The sequence below is a fragment of the Ambystoma mexicanum genome, chromosome 1p (assembly GCF_040938575.1).
Source record: "Ambystoma mexicanum isolate Mex_15411 chromosome 1p, UKY_AmexF1_1, whole genome shotgun sequence".
NCBI lineage: Eukaryota > Metazoa > Chordata > Amphibia > Caudata > Ambystomatidae > Ambystoma > Ambystoma mexicanum.
Window position 1 is genome coordinate 390,654,623 of NC_090921.1, and position 17,032 is coordinate 390,671,654.

The 17,032-nt window shown below is 45.8% G+C and overlaps 1 protein-coding gene across 7 annotated transcripts in view; it reads left to right on the forward strand.

Annotated features, from left to right (window-relative positions):
* The window catches only part of LOC138570837 (serine/arginine repetitive matrix protein 2-like), a 638,877-nt gene that overhangs the window by 8,492 nt on the left and 613,353 nt on the right, over positions 1-17,032 (forward strand). For all 7 annotated transcript variants that reach the window (XR_011303882.1, XR_011303883.1, XM_069649149.1 and 4 more), the window contains exons 2-3: positions 10,515-10,615; positions 11,607-12,206. Coding sequence is in view for 5 of the 7 variants with exons in the window: in XM_069649149.1 (XP_069505250.1) it covers positions 10,522-10,615; positions 11,607-12,206 (694 nt within the window). In the remaining 2 variants the exon portion in view is untranslated. The remainder of the gene's footprint in view (positions 1-10,514; positions 10,616-11,606; positions 12,207-17,032) is intronic.

Here is a 17,032-nt window from a genome sequence, read left to right on the forward strand (position 1 = left end):
GTAGAAGGCGACCAGCTAACTTTTCATCTTGACTCTTAAGGTACTGTGGGGCTTGGGTTGTATTTACCTTGGGTCATTTTTGGTGCTACTTTGCTTGGGGAGTACTGTTTTCTTCAATTGGGAGTTTACCTTAACTCCACTGTGCAGGCCTTACAGCCTGTGTGCTAGCAGGAAGGCTCCCTTGAGCACCTGTTTTCTACAAGAACTGATTGGTTACTTAATTTTCTTCTGAAGATTTTCATCAGAACTGGTGCTGTCCATTTGACTATGCCTTTGCTGGTTTCCCAAAGGTCAATCTTCTTGATCCTACTGGCTTTGGCAATGCAGGTTCCTCCATAAACTTTAATTGTGATTGTTTAACTTAAAAAAAAAAAAAAAGACTGCCTATATGCATTCATTGCAGGCAGCCGACGCGAGGTAAGGAGGCCCATCCGGGCATGCCGCCGATTTCCGGGCGCCAACTGGGCCCCCAGGCCCTCCGAGCGTCCCTCTCCCACCCCGCACCCTCTTCCTGCTTCCCGCTCCCCTCCCGCCTCCCAACCCACCCACCGCCGCTCTGATCGGGCCGTGAGCCCAGCTGTAAGGGTCTAGCAACCCTCCCCGCACCGGCCCCTGCATTCATTGCAGGCAGCCGACGCGAGGTAAGGAGGTCCATCCGGGCATGCCGCCGATTTCCGGGCGCCAACTGGGCCCCCAGGCCCTCCGAGCGTCCCTCTCCCACCCCGCACCCTCTTCCTGCTTCCCGCTCCCCTCCCGCCTCCCAACCCGCCCACCGCCGCTCTGATTGGGCCGTGAGCCCTTCATCACTGGTCCTCCCAGGGCAGCCCTCTGCCCGGCAGCCCCAGCGGCTAAGGGCCCCAAGGCCAAGGGCGGCTCCAGGAAGTGTCAGCAGGTGTCCGCAGGGGAAGCCAAGGAAGCCACCAGACACCGACAAAACTGTAAGTGCTGGCTTGGGTGGGGGGTAGAGCAATTACTCTACTCCAGAAAGCTCCTGCCACTCTCACTTACCTTTCAATAGCCTGCAGTCTAATGTTAACCAGCACCATTGCCCTAGAGAACCACACTGATTAGACTGCGCCACTTCTAGGCAGTAAGGTGATTGTAAGCATATGCCGCACTTAGATGACATCTCTAATAGCCTCTCTGTGAAAAATAGAATTTAGATATACATTTAGAAAGTTGCATTTAGATGTGTACCCAATAGCCTCTCTGTGAAAAGTAGAATATAGAAGTGTGCCCAATAGCATCTCTGTGAAAAGTTGAATTTAGAAGTGTGCCCAATAGCCTCTCTGTGAAAAGTAGAATATAGAAGTGTGCCCAATAGCATCTCTGTGAAAAGTTGAATTTAGAAGTGTGCCCAATAGCCTCTCTGTGAAAAGTTGAATTTAGAAGTGTGCCCAATAGCCTCTCTGTGAAAAGTAGAATATAGAAGTGTGCCCAATAGCATCTCTGTGAAAAGTTGAATTTAGAAGGGTGCCCAATAGCCTCTCTGTGAAAAGTTGAATTTAGAAGTGTGCCCAATAGCCTCTCTGTGAAAAGTAGAATATAGAAGTGTGCCCAATAGCATCTCTGTGAAAAGTTGAATTTAGAAGGGTGCCCAATAGCCTCTCTGTGAAAAGTTGAATTTAGAAGTACATTTAGAAAGTTGCATTTAGAAGTGTACCCAATAGCTTCTCTGTGGAAAGTTGAATTTAGAAGGGTGCCCAATAGCCTCTCTGTGAAAAGTTGAATTTAGAAGTACATTTAGAAAGTTGCATTTAGAAGTGTACCCAATAGCTTCTCTGTGGAAAGTTGAATTTAGAAGGGTGCCCAATAGCCTCTCTGTGAAAAGCTGAATTTAGAAGTGTGCCCAATAACCTCTCTGTGAAAAGTAGAATATAGAAGTGTGCCCAATAGCATCTCTGTGAAAAGTTGAATTTAGAAGTACATTTAGAAAGTTGCATTTAGAAGTGTACCCAATAGCCTCTCTGTGAAAAGTTGAATTTAGAAGTGTGCCCAATAGCCTCTCTGTGGAAAGTTGAATTTAGAAGTACATTTAGAAAGTTGCATTTAGAAGTGTACCCAATAGCCTCTCTGTGAAAAGTTGAATTTAGAAGTGTGCCCAATAGCCTCTCTGTGGAAAGTTGAATTTAGAAGTGTGCCCAAGAGCCTCTCTGTGAAAAGTAGAATTTAGAAGTACATTTAGAAAGTTGCATTTAGAAGTGTAGCCAATAGCTTCTCTGTGAAAAGTTGAATTTAGAAGTACATTTAGAAAGTTGAATTCAGAAGTGCACCCAATAGCTGTGAAATGTTGCATTTAGAATTGTGCTCAATAGCCTCTCTGTGAAAGTTAAATTTAGAAATGTGCCCAATAGCCTCTCCCTGAAAGTTGATTTTAGAAATGTGCCCAATAGCCTCTCTATGAAGTTGAATTTAGAAGTGTCCCCAATAGCCTCCCTATGAAGTAGAAGTCTCTGAAAGGGCATGAAACCCATCATATCTCACCAACACGCTTACTCTCTCCTTACATCACCACTCAACTAGAACACAGAGATACTATGACACCATTCGGTATAACTGTTCTCATATCAACATTCGCCGCTCTCTCCACATCATTCTAAATAATCACTGCTGGTTACACACCCCCCAGCGAGGCGTTCTCCTCAGGCCTAACGCAGCCACATCCGATCTGGATTAATCCTGCCAGAACGAACACATACTCCTGACCTCTCAACCACCACACCTACCGCTAGAAAGCAGCTATTACATTGATACTGCACGAGCTGTACACATACCCGGTGCTCACACGCACCTTTTTGACTCTCTACTCTCTCTACTGATATGAACTTCGGTTCCCAAGGGCGTTCAACCTACCAGCGCCTTCAGACCATACCAATGGTATATAAGGCGCTATATAAATGCAAAATAACAATAACAATATCCCTCTGGGAGAGTACTTGTTTAACAGTTGATAGCTGTGTTCTGTCTAACCTATATTTCCCTCTAAACGTAATGTTGCAAAGGTGGTACATATAAGTGCTTTTACTGACCTTAACTGAGGTTATGTGTGCTGGATATGTTAATGTTATTTTTATCGTGCACTGTCACCAACAGGCGGGGATGGGGGGGGTTAGGTTAGTCGGGTGAAGAGGGAGCAGGAGGGTGTGAGAAGTGGTGTGGTGTTGGCTGCTTCAGTTCGGTTTCCACTGTGCGCAGAGCTTTGGTGCAAGTTCAGATCGGAGCAAGACCTTGTGTGCTGTTGATGTGGTTTATGTGTTTGTTGCGGTGTGGTGAAGTGTGTGCGGTTTGCTGGGCAAGAAATGGTTGTGTGGGTTTTCGGGTGAATTGGATATGCAGAAATTTGAAGCGGGTTAGTGGGTTGTATTTCCTGGTTCTAGCCGATCTTATTCTTCTAATTATTATAATTATATAGAATAGTATATTATATATAATCGGGACGAAAAGCGTTGTGCGGCTTGCAATCTCATTCGGCCGAAGACCCTTAAGGAGCGCTGTGCAAAGCGGTGGGCCGTGTACGATATGTTGCGGGTGGATCCTCCTTCCCCCACCGCCACACCAGCTGAGAGTGACGGGGGCTCTTCAGATGACCAAACATCCGTTGCGGATGTAATAGACCTCGAGGCGGACACTTCTAGGTCCGCAACGCCCGTCCCGACCCTTTAAGGCCTCACTCTGGTCTCGCCTCGGGGACAACACCTGGTGACAGGGGCGTACAAGCGCATCTCACTAAGCACACAACCCCTACGTCTATTTTGACGTCCACGTCGAAAAAGGTGAAGGCGCCAGCAAGGGCGTCAAAGTTTGGCGGTTTCCTCAGATCGTGCAGATCGTCTTGCAACTGGGCACTCAAAAACAAGTAAGGGCGCTACTCCAAAAGCTTCACTCGTCGAAGTGCGGAAATCCGACACCAAGACTGTCCCGAAGGCTGCGGTAGGCCCAAAAAGTCAAAAATCACGACTAGGACTGTAGTTGAAAAACCGACCGCTAGGCCCCCTAGCGCCGCATAAGGCAATACACCTACTGATAGAACATCGGAACCATTATCTCACGTCGATTCGGCGGTTATCGAGGACAGCATTGAGAGAATTACTGTGGCGGTGGGACTTATCCCTGTTCCGCCGAAAATCATGGGGCAAGTCGCGGACAAATCTTTGGATACGCTATGGGGCCCCGGTTCTCACGATACTTATGAAGACAGTCAAGGGCCTCTTTCCAACACCCCAAGAGACACTTTTCGGTGCTGTAAGGCGGAAGACGCTTTTCCACCCTTTGGACCGCCTGGGTGGAGAAATTCGAAGGGTGTATGGACCGTCTGGAGAGAATTATCTGTTTTTCTGATCATCCTTCCCTGAAAAGGTCTCGTGGAGAGCCTAACCTTCAATATACTTCTCATTATCAGGAAGATCAGCCTTCTGTCCCCATCCAGCAGGAAGACATTGTCCACATGGACACCTAAAGGGACATTTACGATGAAGAGGAAGGAACTTCCTTTCTACAGAATTATGAAGAGGAACAGGCGGGTGCCACAGACAATTGGGAAGAAACCCAGCAAGAGGGAATGGCCCCCTGGACACTTCCCCACCAAGATCAGGACACTGATGTGTTGTGTCTGGATTCCCCTTTGTCCACTCCGGCTCGTCAGGCCTCGCCTGTAGCTGACCAGATGGTCTACAACTCTGTTGAAGAAGGCAGCTGAACATTTTCAGATCTCTACTCAAGAGGCTTTGCCTGAGCAGGATTTTGTAGAGAATATTCTTAAGGAGAAGCCATTCCCCTCCTTAATTCCATCAAGAGAAGGTTGGCTCCCTCCTTGGTTTCACATCTCAAACCCGGGCAGTGAACCCAAGAGTGGAAAAATTGTTTTGGCTGTCTTCTTCCGACCCACAATACATTAAAGGGCACGCCATCCCCGATTCTCTGGTAGTGACTACCACCCGAAAAAGAGCAGGGGGCTCCCCTTGCCACTGGGGAGGCACCGCCGGACCAGGAATCCAAGAGGCTGTATGCCTTAGGCAAACAAGCCACCTCGGCTGCCGCATACACTACGCGTAAAACAAATAATACCACGCTGTTGGCAAGTTATGCTGATGCTCAGTGGACCCTACTCCAGGAAGGCCTTCAGGAGGTCCCAGAACACACAAAGTCCAAGCGTCTCTCTATTTTAGCCGAGGAAGGCTGCCGCAACTGCCAGGACCTTTGTAAACACCTGAGGCGATGCCGAAGGGGAGTACCTTGAATTGGTAATGCCTGTCCCCTATCATGAACCTTAGATATTTCCTGTGCGCTGGCAACATTGAAATATGAAAATATGCATCTTTCATGTCCAATGTTGCCATGTAGTGCCCCTGTTTCAATAGTGGGATCACCACCTGTAGTGTTGCCATGCAAAACTTCTGAGGTTTTATGAACTTGTTCCCTGGGCGCATGTCTAGAACAGGGCGCATGGTGAAGTCCTTTTTGGGTACAAGGAAGTACACTGAATAAATACCCTAGTTTACCTGAAGAATAGGGACAGCTTCTATGGCATCCTTTCGCAGCAGCGCTTCCACTTCTTGATTCAGGATTTCCAGATGGTCCAGTGAAAGGCGCCGTGAGCGTGGTGGTCTGAATTGTGGAGGTCTGGCGAATTTCATGCAGTACCCGTGGGCGACCGTCTTTATGACCCACTGGCCTGATGTTGTCCCCTCCCATGCCGTGAGGAAAGTAGTTAATCGCCCCCAGAACGGGGTAACATGGGAGGGGACCCAGATCTGATGGTCATTTCTGACCAGAGGCTGTGGCTCCTCTAGGATTGGAGCCTCTACCTCTGCCGCATCGCTGCCCTCTTGAAGAGTTTTTTCCTGTATTGAAACTCCCCGTGCCATATAGTTTTTTTTTTTTTTTTACAATCTTCAAACCGCACCGCACACCCGACAGTGGAGGTTGCATACATCCAGACCCACTATGTATTCACATGACTTTGCCACTGCCATCTCTCCCCCCCCCCCCCCCCTTATTCGAGCTTACTCCAATGTACCGTCCATTATAATTTCCCCAGGGGCGCCCCTCCTTCTGCGCTCTCTGAGGTGTCGTGTTTGCTTGGACAGGCTTGGGTGGACTTGGTTAGTGTGGCCACCAGCTGTCTCCAGGCCATCAGCATCCCCACCTCCTCTTCCTCCCCCCTGTTGACCAATTCGTACCATGCTGCTGTTTCCGCCTCTGCCCATTTCAAAAGATCTTGCCACCACACCAAACATGGGTCTCTGGCTTGCTTTCCACCCCATGGCTATTCTACATTTGGCCAATATGTAGGACAGGTCCTTAAGTTTGCCCACATGTTTCATATTACGTGGTCTAGTGAATCCGCCCACCATGCACGCCCATACTGATTCCACGTTCAACTTAATACCTTTCTCCGTGAAGCGGGTGGCAACCTCTCCCCAGAATTCCTGGATTTCTGGGCATCCCCAGAACATGTCATCCCCCGCATTCACTTCTCTGCATTTGGGGCATGTTTGTGTTCCTGTGCTGTTAAATTGGGCTATCTTTTGATGGGTCACATATGCTCTGAGTGACATATAGTTGGATTTCTTGTAGTCTCGTGTTCCTGGACACCTTTTTATGGTACCCCTGTGCTCTTTCCCATAGTCCGTCTTGCATGGGTTCCCCCACGTCCATTTCCCACTTGCGTCTCAGCTGGATGAACTCCTTCCCCACCCTGGACATCAATAGTTCATAAATCCGGGACACTTCATGCACCCCCTTCTGAAATATCATATACTGTCTCTATGGCTGTGTCTGGTTGTTCTTCTAACTCTGTTTCAGATCATGTGGCTTTGACCTGCCTTACCAGTCTAGTATATGTAATGTATTGCCCTGGGTTTACTCCTGTTTCTTCACTCAGTGTTTCAATGGGAAGATCTGGTATTTGTCTCGCCAGCCCTCGTTCTCTCTCTGCAGTGGTGGTCAAGAGAAAACTTCTTGAAGGGGAAGACCTTCACCACCCCTGCAGTGGAAGCCACTCTCACGACCGACGCATCTCTCACGGGGTAGGAGGGGGCTCACCTGCTTCAGCAGACCACACATGGAGTGTGGTCCCCTCAAGTAGCATCCAACAATATAAATTTACTGAAGCTATTATCGGTGTTCAAGGCATTAAAGGCCTTTCAGATGCAACTACAAGGGAAGACCATGCTGATTCTAACGGACAGCACTACAGCCATGTATTACCTGAACAAACATGGGGGGGTGGGGGCACTCACTTTCCAGGGCTATCCAAGGTGTCCCAAAACATTTGGATATGGGCTCTCAGACACCAGATGTTCCTGTTGTTCCAACATGTTCCAGGGGAACTCAATCTTCTGGCAGACGTGCTCAGCAGAGCTTTTCTGCTGCCCGAAGAATACGAATGGCGTCTGCACGAAGACCTCGTGTCCTACATCTTCGCAGAATGGGGCTTCCCAGAGATCGACCTGTTTGCATCTCAGGAGAACGCCCAATGCCAAGACTACGCCTCCAGGTAACCCCAGAACCGCTGCAAGGGGAACGGTCTCTGGATAACATGGTCAGGGAAATTAAATTTGTCTACGCCCGCCGAACCTAAGCCCCCCCACCCCCGACTCCCCTTCTCAACAAGATGCACCAGGAACCAGTTACCATGATACCCTGGTTCGCTCATCTGATGGAAATGTCCCTCTCCCCACCAGTAAAAACTACCCTGCCCATACAACATGTTGTCTCCGGACAGGAGGGAGACCCTACACCCATGCCCAAAAACTCTGAACTTAGCAGCCTGGCTCCTGAGGTCATAGAGTTTGGACATCTCCCTCAGAGGTGCATGGACATACGCAGGGAAGCTAGAAAGCCTAACGCACGTTATTGCTATGCCAGCAAATGGAAACTTTTTGTCATCTGGTGTAATGCCAAGGGCGTCCATCCCATCGATTGCTCATCCACACACATTGTGCTGTACCTTACCCATCTGTTAGACACTGGGTTGGTCTTCAATTCCCTAAAGGTTCATCTGGCGGCCCTTTCGCCTACGTCGCAACAAAAGGTGGCGTGGTGGAAGATACCGGTGATTAAGGCCTTTATGGAAGGGGTTAAGAGGATTTAACCTCCCATTTCTCACTCGGCTCCTGGGTGGGACCTAAATGTGGTTTTGACGAGGCTCATGGGAGCTCCCTTTGAGCCAATGCATAAAGCAAGTCTAAAAGACCTGACTTATTAAACGGCTATCACTTCTATTAGAAGGGTTAGCGAATTACAGGCACTTTCTGTTCCAGACCCCTTTGTTACAGTCCACAGGGATAAGGTAGTTCTGCGCACTCGCCCCAGATTTGTGCCTTAATTGATCTCAGAGGTCCTAGGAGACCCAAATGCACTCTGGTGATTGGCCGGCTGACTGTCCGGCAAGGACAGCCACCCTGCTGGGTGACTTCCAGCTAGGCTGGAATGAATGGGAGAAAACTGTATAAAAGGCGAGACTTTTGACTTGGCAGGCAGAGCCGACCACTGGAAGAAGGAACCGAAGAACTTGAAGAGGGCGCCTGCTGCAACTCCTGGACCATTGGTTTGCCCGGTGAAGCCCTGCTGCTGTGCTGAAACTCCAAATTTGTATTGACGGGGAAGCCCCTGCAAGGACGACTTCTCCCTTTTGAGTTGGTGGGACCAATTCACTCCAAAGTAAGCCACCTGGACATCCATCTCAGAGCTGGTTGAATTTCCAGAGTTGCTGCTGGAAACCGTATGTCCAGGGAGAGGAACATCAGATTGTGTGCATTGCTTTTAAGCTGGCGAAGAGCTCCAAGAAGATCCTGCTAACTCCCAGAAAGCATGACTGATGAGCCTGAGCGCCCTCAACAGAGTGCTGGACCCCAGAAGCAAGAAAAGTCCATCTCGACAGCAAGGAACTAGTGTTGCTATTTGCGGTAGATGCAAGGAGCTGAAACACTGAACAGCCACAGAAAGTGAAGTTTGGTGGGTGTGGGTTTTGACCGTCCCAGTGCATGAGTCCCCCGACGTCGTCCTTCTTGTCTCCACGACTGAGGCCCAGGAACAGCGAGACCTGCAGAGCTGAACAGAGTCATCTGCTGCATCTTTTTCTTCATTGTAAAGGTACTGTACAAAGTCTGAGAGAACTTACCTCTTGCCGTAGAGTTGCTTGCATCTTCTACTCAAAATCCTAATCAGCTTGTGGCCCTACATTTGATTCTTCTTTTCATCAAAGACTCCTAAGAACTTGTGCAAAGACTTTTCCACTTAACTACCAGAAGTGCTTCATATTATATATGTTTTATGCCCATTGACTTTGGCTTAGCCTACTGTACTGTGACTCTTCTGGGGGGGATCCAAAAGTATTTGCCTGCTTAAGAATATTTGTGGTCTCTTGTATGTTCCTTTGACTTATTACTATCGGATTCTAAATACAACAGTGATATATTAATGTCCCCAGCACCCTTGCAATTGAAGTCACCTGAGGGTGTCTTAATGTAGACATGTCTATGACTAGTCTCTGTGTAAACTGAGTCCAATATTTTCATGAGTCAGTTTTTTCAAAAGCCCTGCTGATGGGGGGGGGGGGGGTCAGTTGGGGGGGAGAGGGGGAGATACAGCTGTCATGTTAATCCTAATGGGTTGGAGAATATTTGATGTTTCTATTTGCAAAGTACACCTGTCCCCACTGATCATCCTTGACCACCAAGTCTCTTCGTCCATAATTAGAGGGTTGCTGAAGAAGTAGCTCAGATATTAAGATCTTATCTGGCGGGTGCCAGCACACAACAGGAGCAAATGTCGTATGGTCTCTTTTGTTGGCCAAATTGAAATACCGGCAGTTGCTTGTAGAGGAGAGGCCTCTTATTTCCAGTATTTCATTAGCTTCCAAGATGTTAAACTGAGCTCGCAAAAGCAAGTTACGTGAGGTTCTGTTTGGAAATTGCGTGAGGAATCCTTGGAGTTAATTCAATTTTTTTTGTGTTGGCAGGCAGGTGTGTTGCAAGTTTGTTGCCCGCCGCTGCGTCTAAGGTCATGATCCTGTCGAGTTCCTTGAGTTTCTTTAGGACTTTTGTCAGATATTTGATCAGTTCGTCTTCATCACTCTGGATGGAGTCCAGTATATCTTTACTGAGCTGAGCTAATTGTTTATTCAAGAAACCTTGTGTAAGAGTTTATTTGAATACTTGGAACTGTAAATATCTGTAACTCCACTGCAGCTCACATTGACCCCTCTTGAGATAAGCCTGGCTACTCAACACGCTTCCAAAACTGTGGTACAAGCTTATACCAAAGGTTGGGTTTACTATACCTGTAGTCAGAGTTGTTTGTAGTGTTCCCAGAGGGTACTGCATACAAACTTTGCCTAGCGGGGAGTATTGTCCTAAAACCTGAGCAGTGTGCCCTTGAGAAAAAAGCATGTACAATGAGCATTTTTTCTCCTTTTGCCCCTTGCAAAATCGAGACGAATAAGAAAACACATGATTTGCTGTATAGCTTAATGTAACATACACACATTTGCTTTTTATTATTTTCTCCAGGTTAAAAATGGATCGTATGCCGGATGACATATTCAATGATTTGATGATGGATGTGAGTGGAAAACGCAAAGGACCCCCAATTGCTGCTTCTGACCTTCGAGGTACTATAACTCCAGTGCCCCAGTTTGACCTACCAAAGAAGGGCAGTCTTTTGCTTTGTGCTTAAAGAATAGAGATCACACGTAACTGTAATGTTAAATATCAATTTTGTTTGAGAAAGGCCATCTTCTAGACAATAAATTTGATGTATTAATAATGTTGTATTGCGCCCAACACGGCGCACATTTAAAAAACAAGCCTCTTTTGATATTTGGCAAACATATTTTTTTACAAAGTTCCATCCCTTTCTGTCAAGGCATAGGCTTGCATATGTTAATTTTTCTCAGATTGGTTTGCAAGTGGCATATAGTTTAATGGAGCAGTGACATCTGAGCTGTCGGCACTCAGTAATCATAACTGCAGGAAAGGGTGCAGAAAGAGCCTAAGGTATAATAATCCCTGTTTTTGACCGGTTCCAGAATCAAAATGCAACTGCATGTCAGCTTATGGACTAGCCAAAAGGCATCATTTGCACAGACCTCATATCTGTCTGTGTATATTATTAGACTGTTTTAAAATGACCTTTGTAATTTGTTTAATGTTATTGCTTGATAACAGTTGTTCACCATTCCTGGGCTTTGTTCTGGTTACTGTGTGGGGACAACGTTTTAAAGCCTCGTGTGCTACTTGTATAACCTTTGATGGGTTTTGAGCCTGAATAGGTTGCACATTAGATCACGATTTCTGAGACGATAAACTAGCCATTGTTGAGAGATGAAGCTGTTGGTTACACTATCACTCAGCATGGGATAATGACTGTTTGTTTGGGCCTTTTTACTTGGGTCCGTCACTGTGAAGGAATGCCTTTGATTCTATATAAGAAATGGCCTATATGGACAGCCTCTGCGCTTTAGCCCCTTTCGTGTAGAGATCTATTTATGTATTCATTGTGCAGAAATGCAGCCTTGCGTAATCTCCATTCTTGCTCACTGGGAGCAACCTGCTTCTCAATTTACATATTTGTAAACCTTCTTTTTTGTTTTTTTCCAACAGGTCTATCAGGACCACAGCTCCAGGTGTTCAAAGGAGGTATTACAAATAAACCACAAAATGTCCCTGTTGGCTTCTTGGCCAGCCACGGAATGGCTCCTCAAAAAGGACATCCTGCTTTCATGTCATTGGGCGATGGCTCTTGGCGTTTTGGCAGTCCTGCTACTACTATTAAACAAGCCTCCAACATGACATCAGTTCCACCAAGTATGAATTTCCTAAACAACTTTAACTTGCCTGGACAACCCAACAGTATGCTACACTTCAAAGCCACTCAGAGTAGCTTCCAACCCTCTAATAATCCATCTATCGCATCAAGTTTGAATTTCAGAAAAGATATTAACCTGCCAGTGCCTCTCAGCAACTTGCTACATTCCAACCTGACGAGTATCAACCACGCCTCCAACAGTCAGTCGGTCTCAACAAGCTTGGTTTCCAAAAAAGATGTCCTATTGCCAGGCCAACCTATGAGCTTGCTTTCTTTCAACCCTACCCAGACTAGCAAAGAAGCCACCAACAGTCTCTTATTGTTCGCAAACGCAAAAAAAGAAACCTCTCAAATCGGTGGCCTTGCCAGGAATAAAGGACCGACATCGGACAAGGGTAGGTGTTACCGAATAGAAATGTCTTTATTCTGGATTTGAGTGTTTTCTTCGATCGTGTGTCCCAATGAGATTGTGACTGACCTCCAAAAGCTGCCCTCATACCATAGGTATGAGGAGTATACATTTTTAAATATTTTGTGTAATGGCTGACCTGTTCTTCATCTGAAACTTAGAGTAACTGACACACATGTATATGTCTGATTGCATGCACAGTGATGCATTCTGAGTTCATTGAAAGATGCTTGTAGCATTGCAAATGAAACTATTGATCCACCCCAAGTCCGTGGCTTGTTTTTAATTATGTTTGCTGATCTGTATCGTTCCTAAAGGGTCTGGTCACATACATCCCACGAAGAAAGGTCAGTGCGTTTAAAAAAAAAAAAAAAAAAAAAAAAGGTGAGAAGGGCTTAGCTCAAATCGCATTTCATAAACAAACTATCAGCAATATGCAGGTACTATCACAGGGTCTTCTCACCCATGCAAGTTTTGCTCAGGTCTCTGTCCCCGTACTCAATAACGTCTCTATGTTCAAATTTGTTCACTACACAGAGGCCCTAGTCTTTAAAGTTATCAATGATTTGAAACCCACATCCTGCCTCGGCGATTGCTGCCCGGCAGACATTTTCAAGGGCTCACTCGAGCTACTGATGACAAAGCTCATCAATCTCTTCTTTGACGAAGGCTCAGTCCCATCCTCCCCCAAGGAGGCATGGATTACATCTCTGTTAAAGAAGACTAATGCAGATCCTCGAATTACTCATAATTATCGATCAATCACAAACGTTCCTTTTATTCTTAAGATCATGGACAAATTGGCATACGTGCAGCTACAGAGAAACATTGACGTGACCCTGAAGATGTAATGATCTTCAATCTGTCTTCAGAGCTCAGCATGGGCCAGAAACTGCTATGCTGGACCTTAAATCCACCCTGGCCGGCTTAGTGGATAGGGGTCATCCCGCCCTGCTGTGATGCTTCAAGACCTTTCTGCTGCCTTCGATTTAGTGTGCCACTCTGTTATGGTGACAAGGCTCAGGGATTTAGCACAATGGATCTCCTCCTTCCTTGGCCCTCTGTCTGTTCGGGTAGCAGTGGGCAAAGCAAGCTCCTTCCCTGTTCTTCAAACATGTGGTGTCCCCCAGGGCTCACTTATTCCACCAACCCTGTTCAATGTCTATTTTATGCCCCTGCTCGACTTACTGGACGTCCTGAGTGTAAAGTATATGAATTATGCGGATGACACCCAGGTCGTCCTTGAGCTGAGCGGGAATTATGAACAGGACTCAGCTGCCATAAAATCTATAATGCAGTCAGGCCTGAATGGCAGGCAACTCGCTCACCTTGAACTGCGACAAAACCGAGCTTCTGATTGTAGCATCTAGTTCTCATCTTAAAAAACAGAACACTGCCTATGCCAACTTTTGTATTGCCGGCAACATTGTGTCCAAAAAAGTCAAAGCGCTAGAGATTATTCTTGATGCTGAACTGACCATGAGACCACACGTCTTGCATTCGATCTTCCTGTGGCCTCATCTCCAAGTTACTTTACTACATTCACCCATTTCTTTCAATCAAGAACTGCACTCTGCTAGATTCAGCACTCTAACACGCAATTGCTACAGGTTGCTCAGAACAGCACAATTCTTGCAATTCATGGAATGTCCAAACGTGCTCGTGTATCGGATGCGCGGAGGACATTACACTGGTTACCAGTACAACATAGGATCACCCACAAGATTCTTACTCTGCCATTTAAATGCCAGTCTATTGCCAGCCCAACATATTTAAAGGACTGTTTTTAAGGTTTACACATTAGGGGGACAACTTTGGTCCTTTGCCTATCCCACCCTCATGCAGCTCAGATACAAGCCGGTGCGTTTTTGGGGGACCTCCTTTGGCACTCAGGCTCCCTTACATTGGAACGCACTTCCTGGGTCAATACGCTTGGCTAACAACCTTGCAGTGTTCAAGAAACAAATCAAAACTCACTTTTTTATTCTTAACTCGGGTTAAGTACGGTGCTGCTGGAATTGCATCCTCTGGCAATTGACTGTTGTCTGTCCTTGTCGTCTTGTGCGCTCTGAGGCCCATGGGCATGTGGCATGTTATAAACATTAAAATAAATAAATAAAACACAAGAACACGCTGTTTTCTGCAGTGTATAATCAGTATTTTCTTTTTCCAATGTGCCTTTCCTATAACATTTATTATTTTTAGCATAGGTGACAGAACGTGTGGTACTGTTACATGTGTTGTTCAGTGCTTTGGCATAACCAAATATCCAGATCTGTTGAGTTACAAATAATGTATAACTTGGCATACAATATGTGCATATGACCACAGCATCATTGACCAGAGTTTACCCTCTGACTCCCTTTCTGGTTAGGCCTCCATCACAGGCTACACCTTTCTTTGGAGGTCTACGTTAAGAGCGTCCCCTGTCTTTTAAAGGCTTTGTAAAGCAGAAGCAGAATATGAGTGAAGCTCCTTTTTTGTATGCGGGTTGTCCCTGATTAATTCCCAGACACCTCACCAGAAACTATTACTTCACTGCTGCCTTAGCCCACGGCCACTCAACTCAGTGAGTTACCTTTAAAAGTAACTCACTGAGTTACTTTTAAAGGTTTGCAATATGCAGCGGCCTGTATCGTGACTTCTAAGCAGAGGCTCACCCTCCACTTGTGAGTCTGAAGCTTGGATGCGCTCTCCTTCTGGGTGCCATCCAAGCCTGAAGCAGAAGTCTGTCACTGCACATCACCTTTTTGTTCTGTATCCGAGGGGTTGCCATACTGTTGGGAGTCACTTGGGCCTTGTAAAGTCTGAGTTGAGCACAGGGGTGTGCTGGACGAAACCCAACACAAGTGCACCGTCTGCTGCTCATCTGATGCACATAAAATGTGGGGCCATTTGCCCCACCCCTTTGTAGAAGCTCCTATATTTTCTGTTACATGTGGTTGTCCCACCTTTGAGGCTAAGTGGAATGGTCAAAAAGCACATTTGTATCCCTGCTGTAGGAATGAGGGAAAGAAATCTGGTGTGCATTCTCTGAAAGTGTACCCTTAGAGAACTAACTTGAACCCTAACTGAAAGTAAGCCTCTGTGGCTAACGCAGCAGGAAATCTGCGTATTGTTCCCAGATGCACCCATTGGCTCCTTGACATGGCCCCATCAGCCACCTAGGTAGGAGTAACTGTTCAGAGGACTATGGTGGTGTGCAGGGATTTAATTAACCTATACTTCTTTTCTGAACCCATACCTGTTGCCCTCTATTCAACAAATCTTTTTTTCCCCTCAGGCATTTATGTCCCTCACCTTCTTCAACACCAAGTGAAAACCCCTTTTCTGGAGAAGCCTGTATGCAATAATGAATCTAATCCCAACATTAATTCCACATAGATTGCAAAGTCTGCACTCATCAGGGCAGCATACATTTAATGTCCCTGTTCTGCATCTACCCAAGCAACTTGAGTGCTGGTAGTTAACTAAATCCTTCTGTTGGAGTTGTTAATAGGAATTCTTTCTGCCCCTCTGTACAGGTTATGAGTGGACTCTCCCCACAACTAGGCACAAGGTTACCCTAAAGTTCACTTGACACACTCCTATTTGTACACGTGGCAGAGCAGCCAAGGTGGTACTCTCAAAAGGGCACTGGGTAGTTACAGTTAACACTTTATAGCATATAATTAAGGAATGTCTGCACAATATTAATTGACAGGATCCAAAAGTGTGCATGATTTAGCTCTTCTGTATGTATTCTTATTTCTATTGTCTGCTGTAAATGATATGTTTCTACTGTTTGCTTCTCTGTTGTCTTTGTGGGTATTGCTCTGTGTTCAGGTATTTGCTATAATTCACAAACTTGTCGGACATAAATTAAGTAAGATAGAATTTTGTAGAAGGCGCTCAAGGCACAGGAGACGAAACACATGCAATGTCAGCTGACATTCGCTTACTGTTTACATTGGAGTTGTATACAAGCGTGGTGCAACACTGTGGTATTTGGAGAAAACAAAAAGTTAGACTTTGGATTGGCAAGTTTTTTACGCCTACACATATTTACTGTGCTTTTGTATGTTTCTGTAGTCCGCTAGTGAGGGATGTTAAGCGACCTAATCTAAAGGTAAGACAGTGTTTCCAACTAAATGAAATGCCAAACTCTACAGTGGAGCTATGGCAGAGCGGTTAGGCTTAACACATGGGAATAGGTAAGCTGGTTAAGTACTGTTATTCCCATAGTTATACCCAAAGAATATACTGCACTGGTATACTGAAATATACATGTTAGTATACAAATGCACAGAATATCTGTTACTATAGGTTTAACATAAAATTGTCCCAGTGCATGTATCAAATAAGTAATGATCATTTGATGTCCCTGCCCTCTCTGAATTTAAATGTATGTACACTACCTGTGGGAAGACACAATTCACATAAGACTAAGGAGTGGCGGAATAAAGGGGATCATAGATCATAATAAACATACAGTTACTAAGTCATAATTCTGACACAAAATTCTGCAGACAGCCACAATAATTCCCCATTACTCTAGTATAGGGATCCCCAACCTTTTGCAGACCAGGAGCAAAATGCGTGCATCAAATGAAGTGATTAGCAACTTTGTACTTCTGGAAAATATCGTTTTCAGACAGTGGCAAAATGATGGCAACACTAAATATAACTTAAAGAAACTTAATATTGCTAAGAGGATTTGTGAATGTACAGTAATTAACTGTAATCTAGACCAAGTGCAGTTATGTTCCCAGCGATTTTATAATTGACTTCACCTTCGTTTGACACTAAGTTGGTGTTTGCAAGGAACGTTAC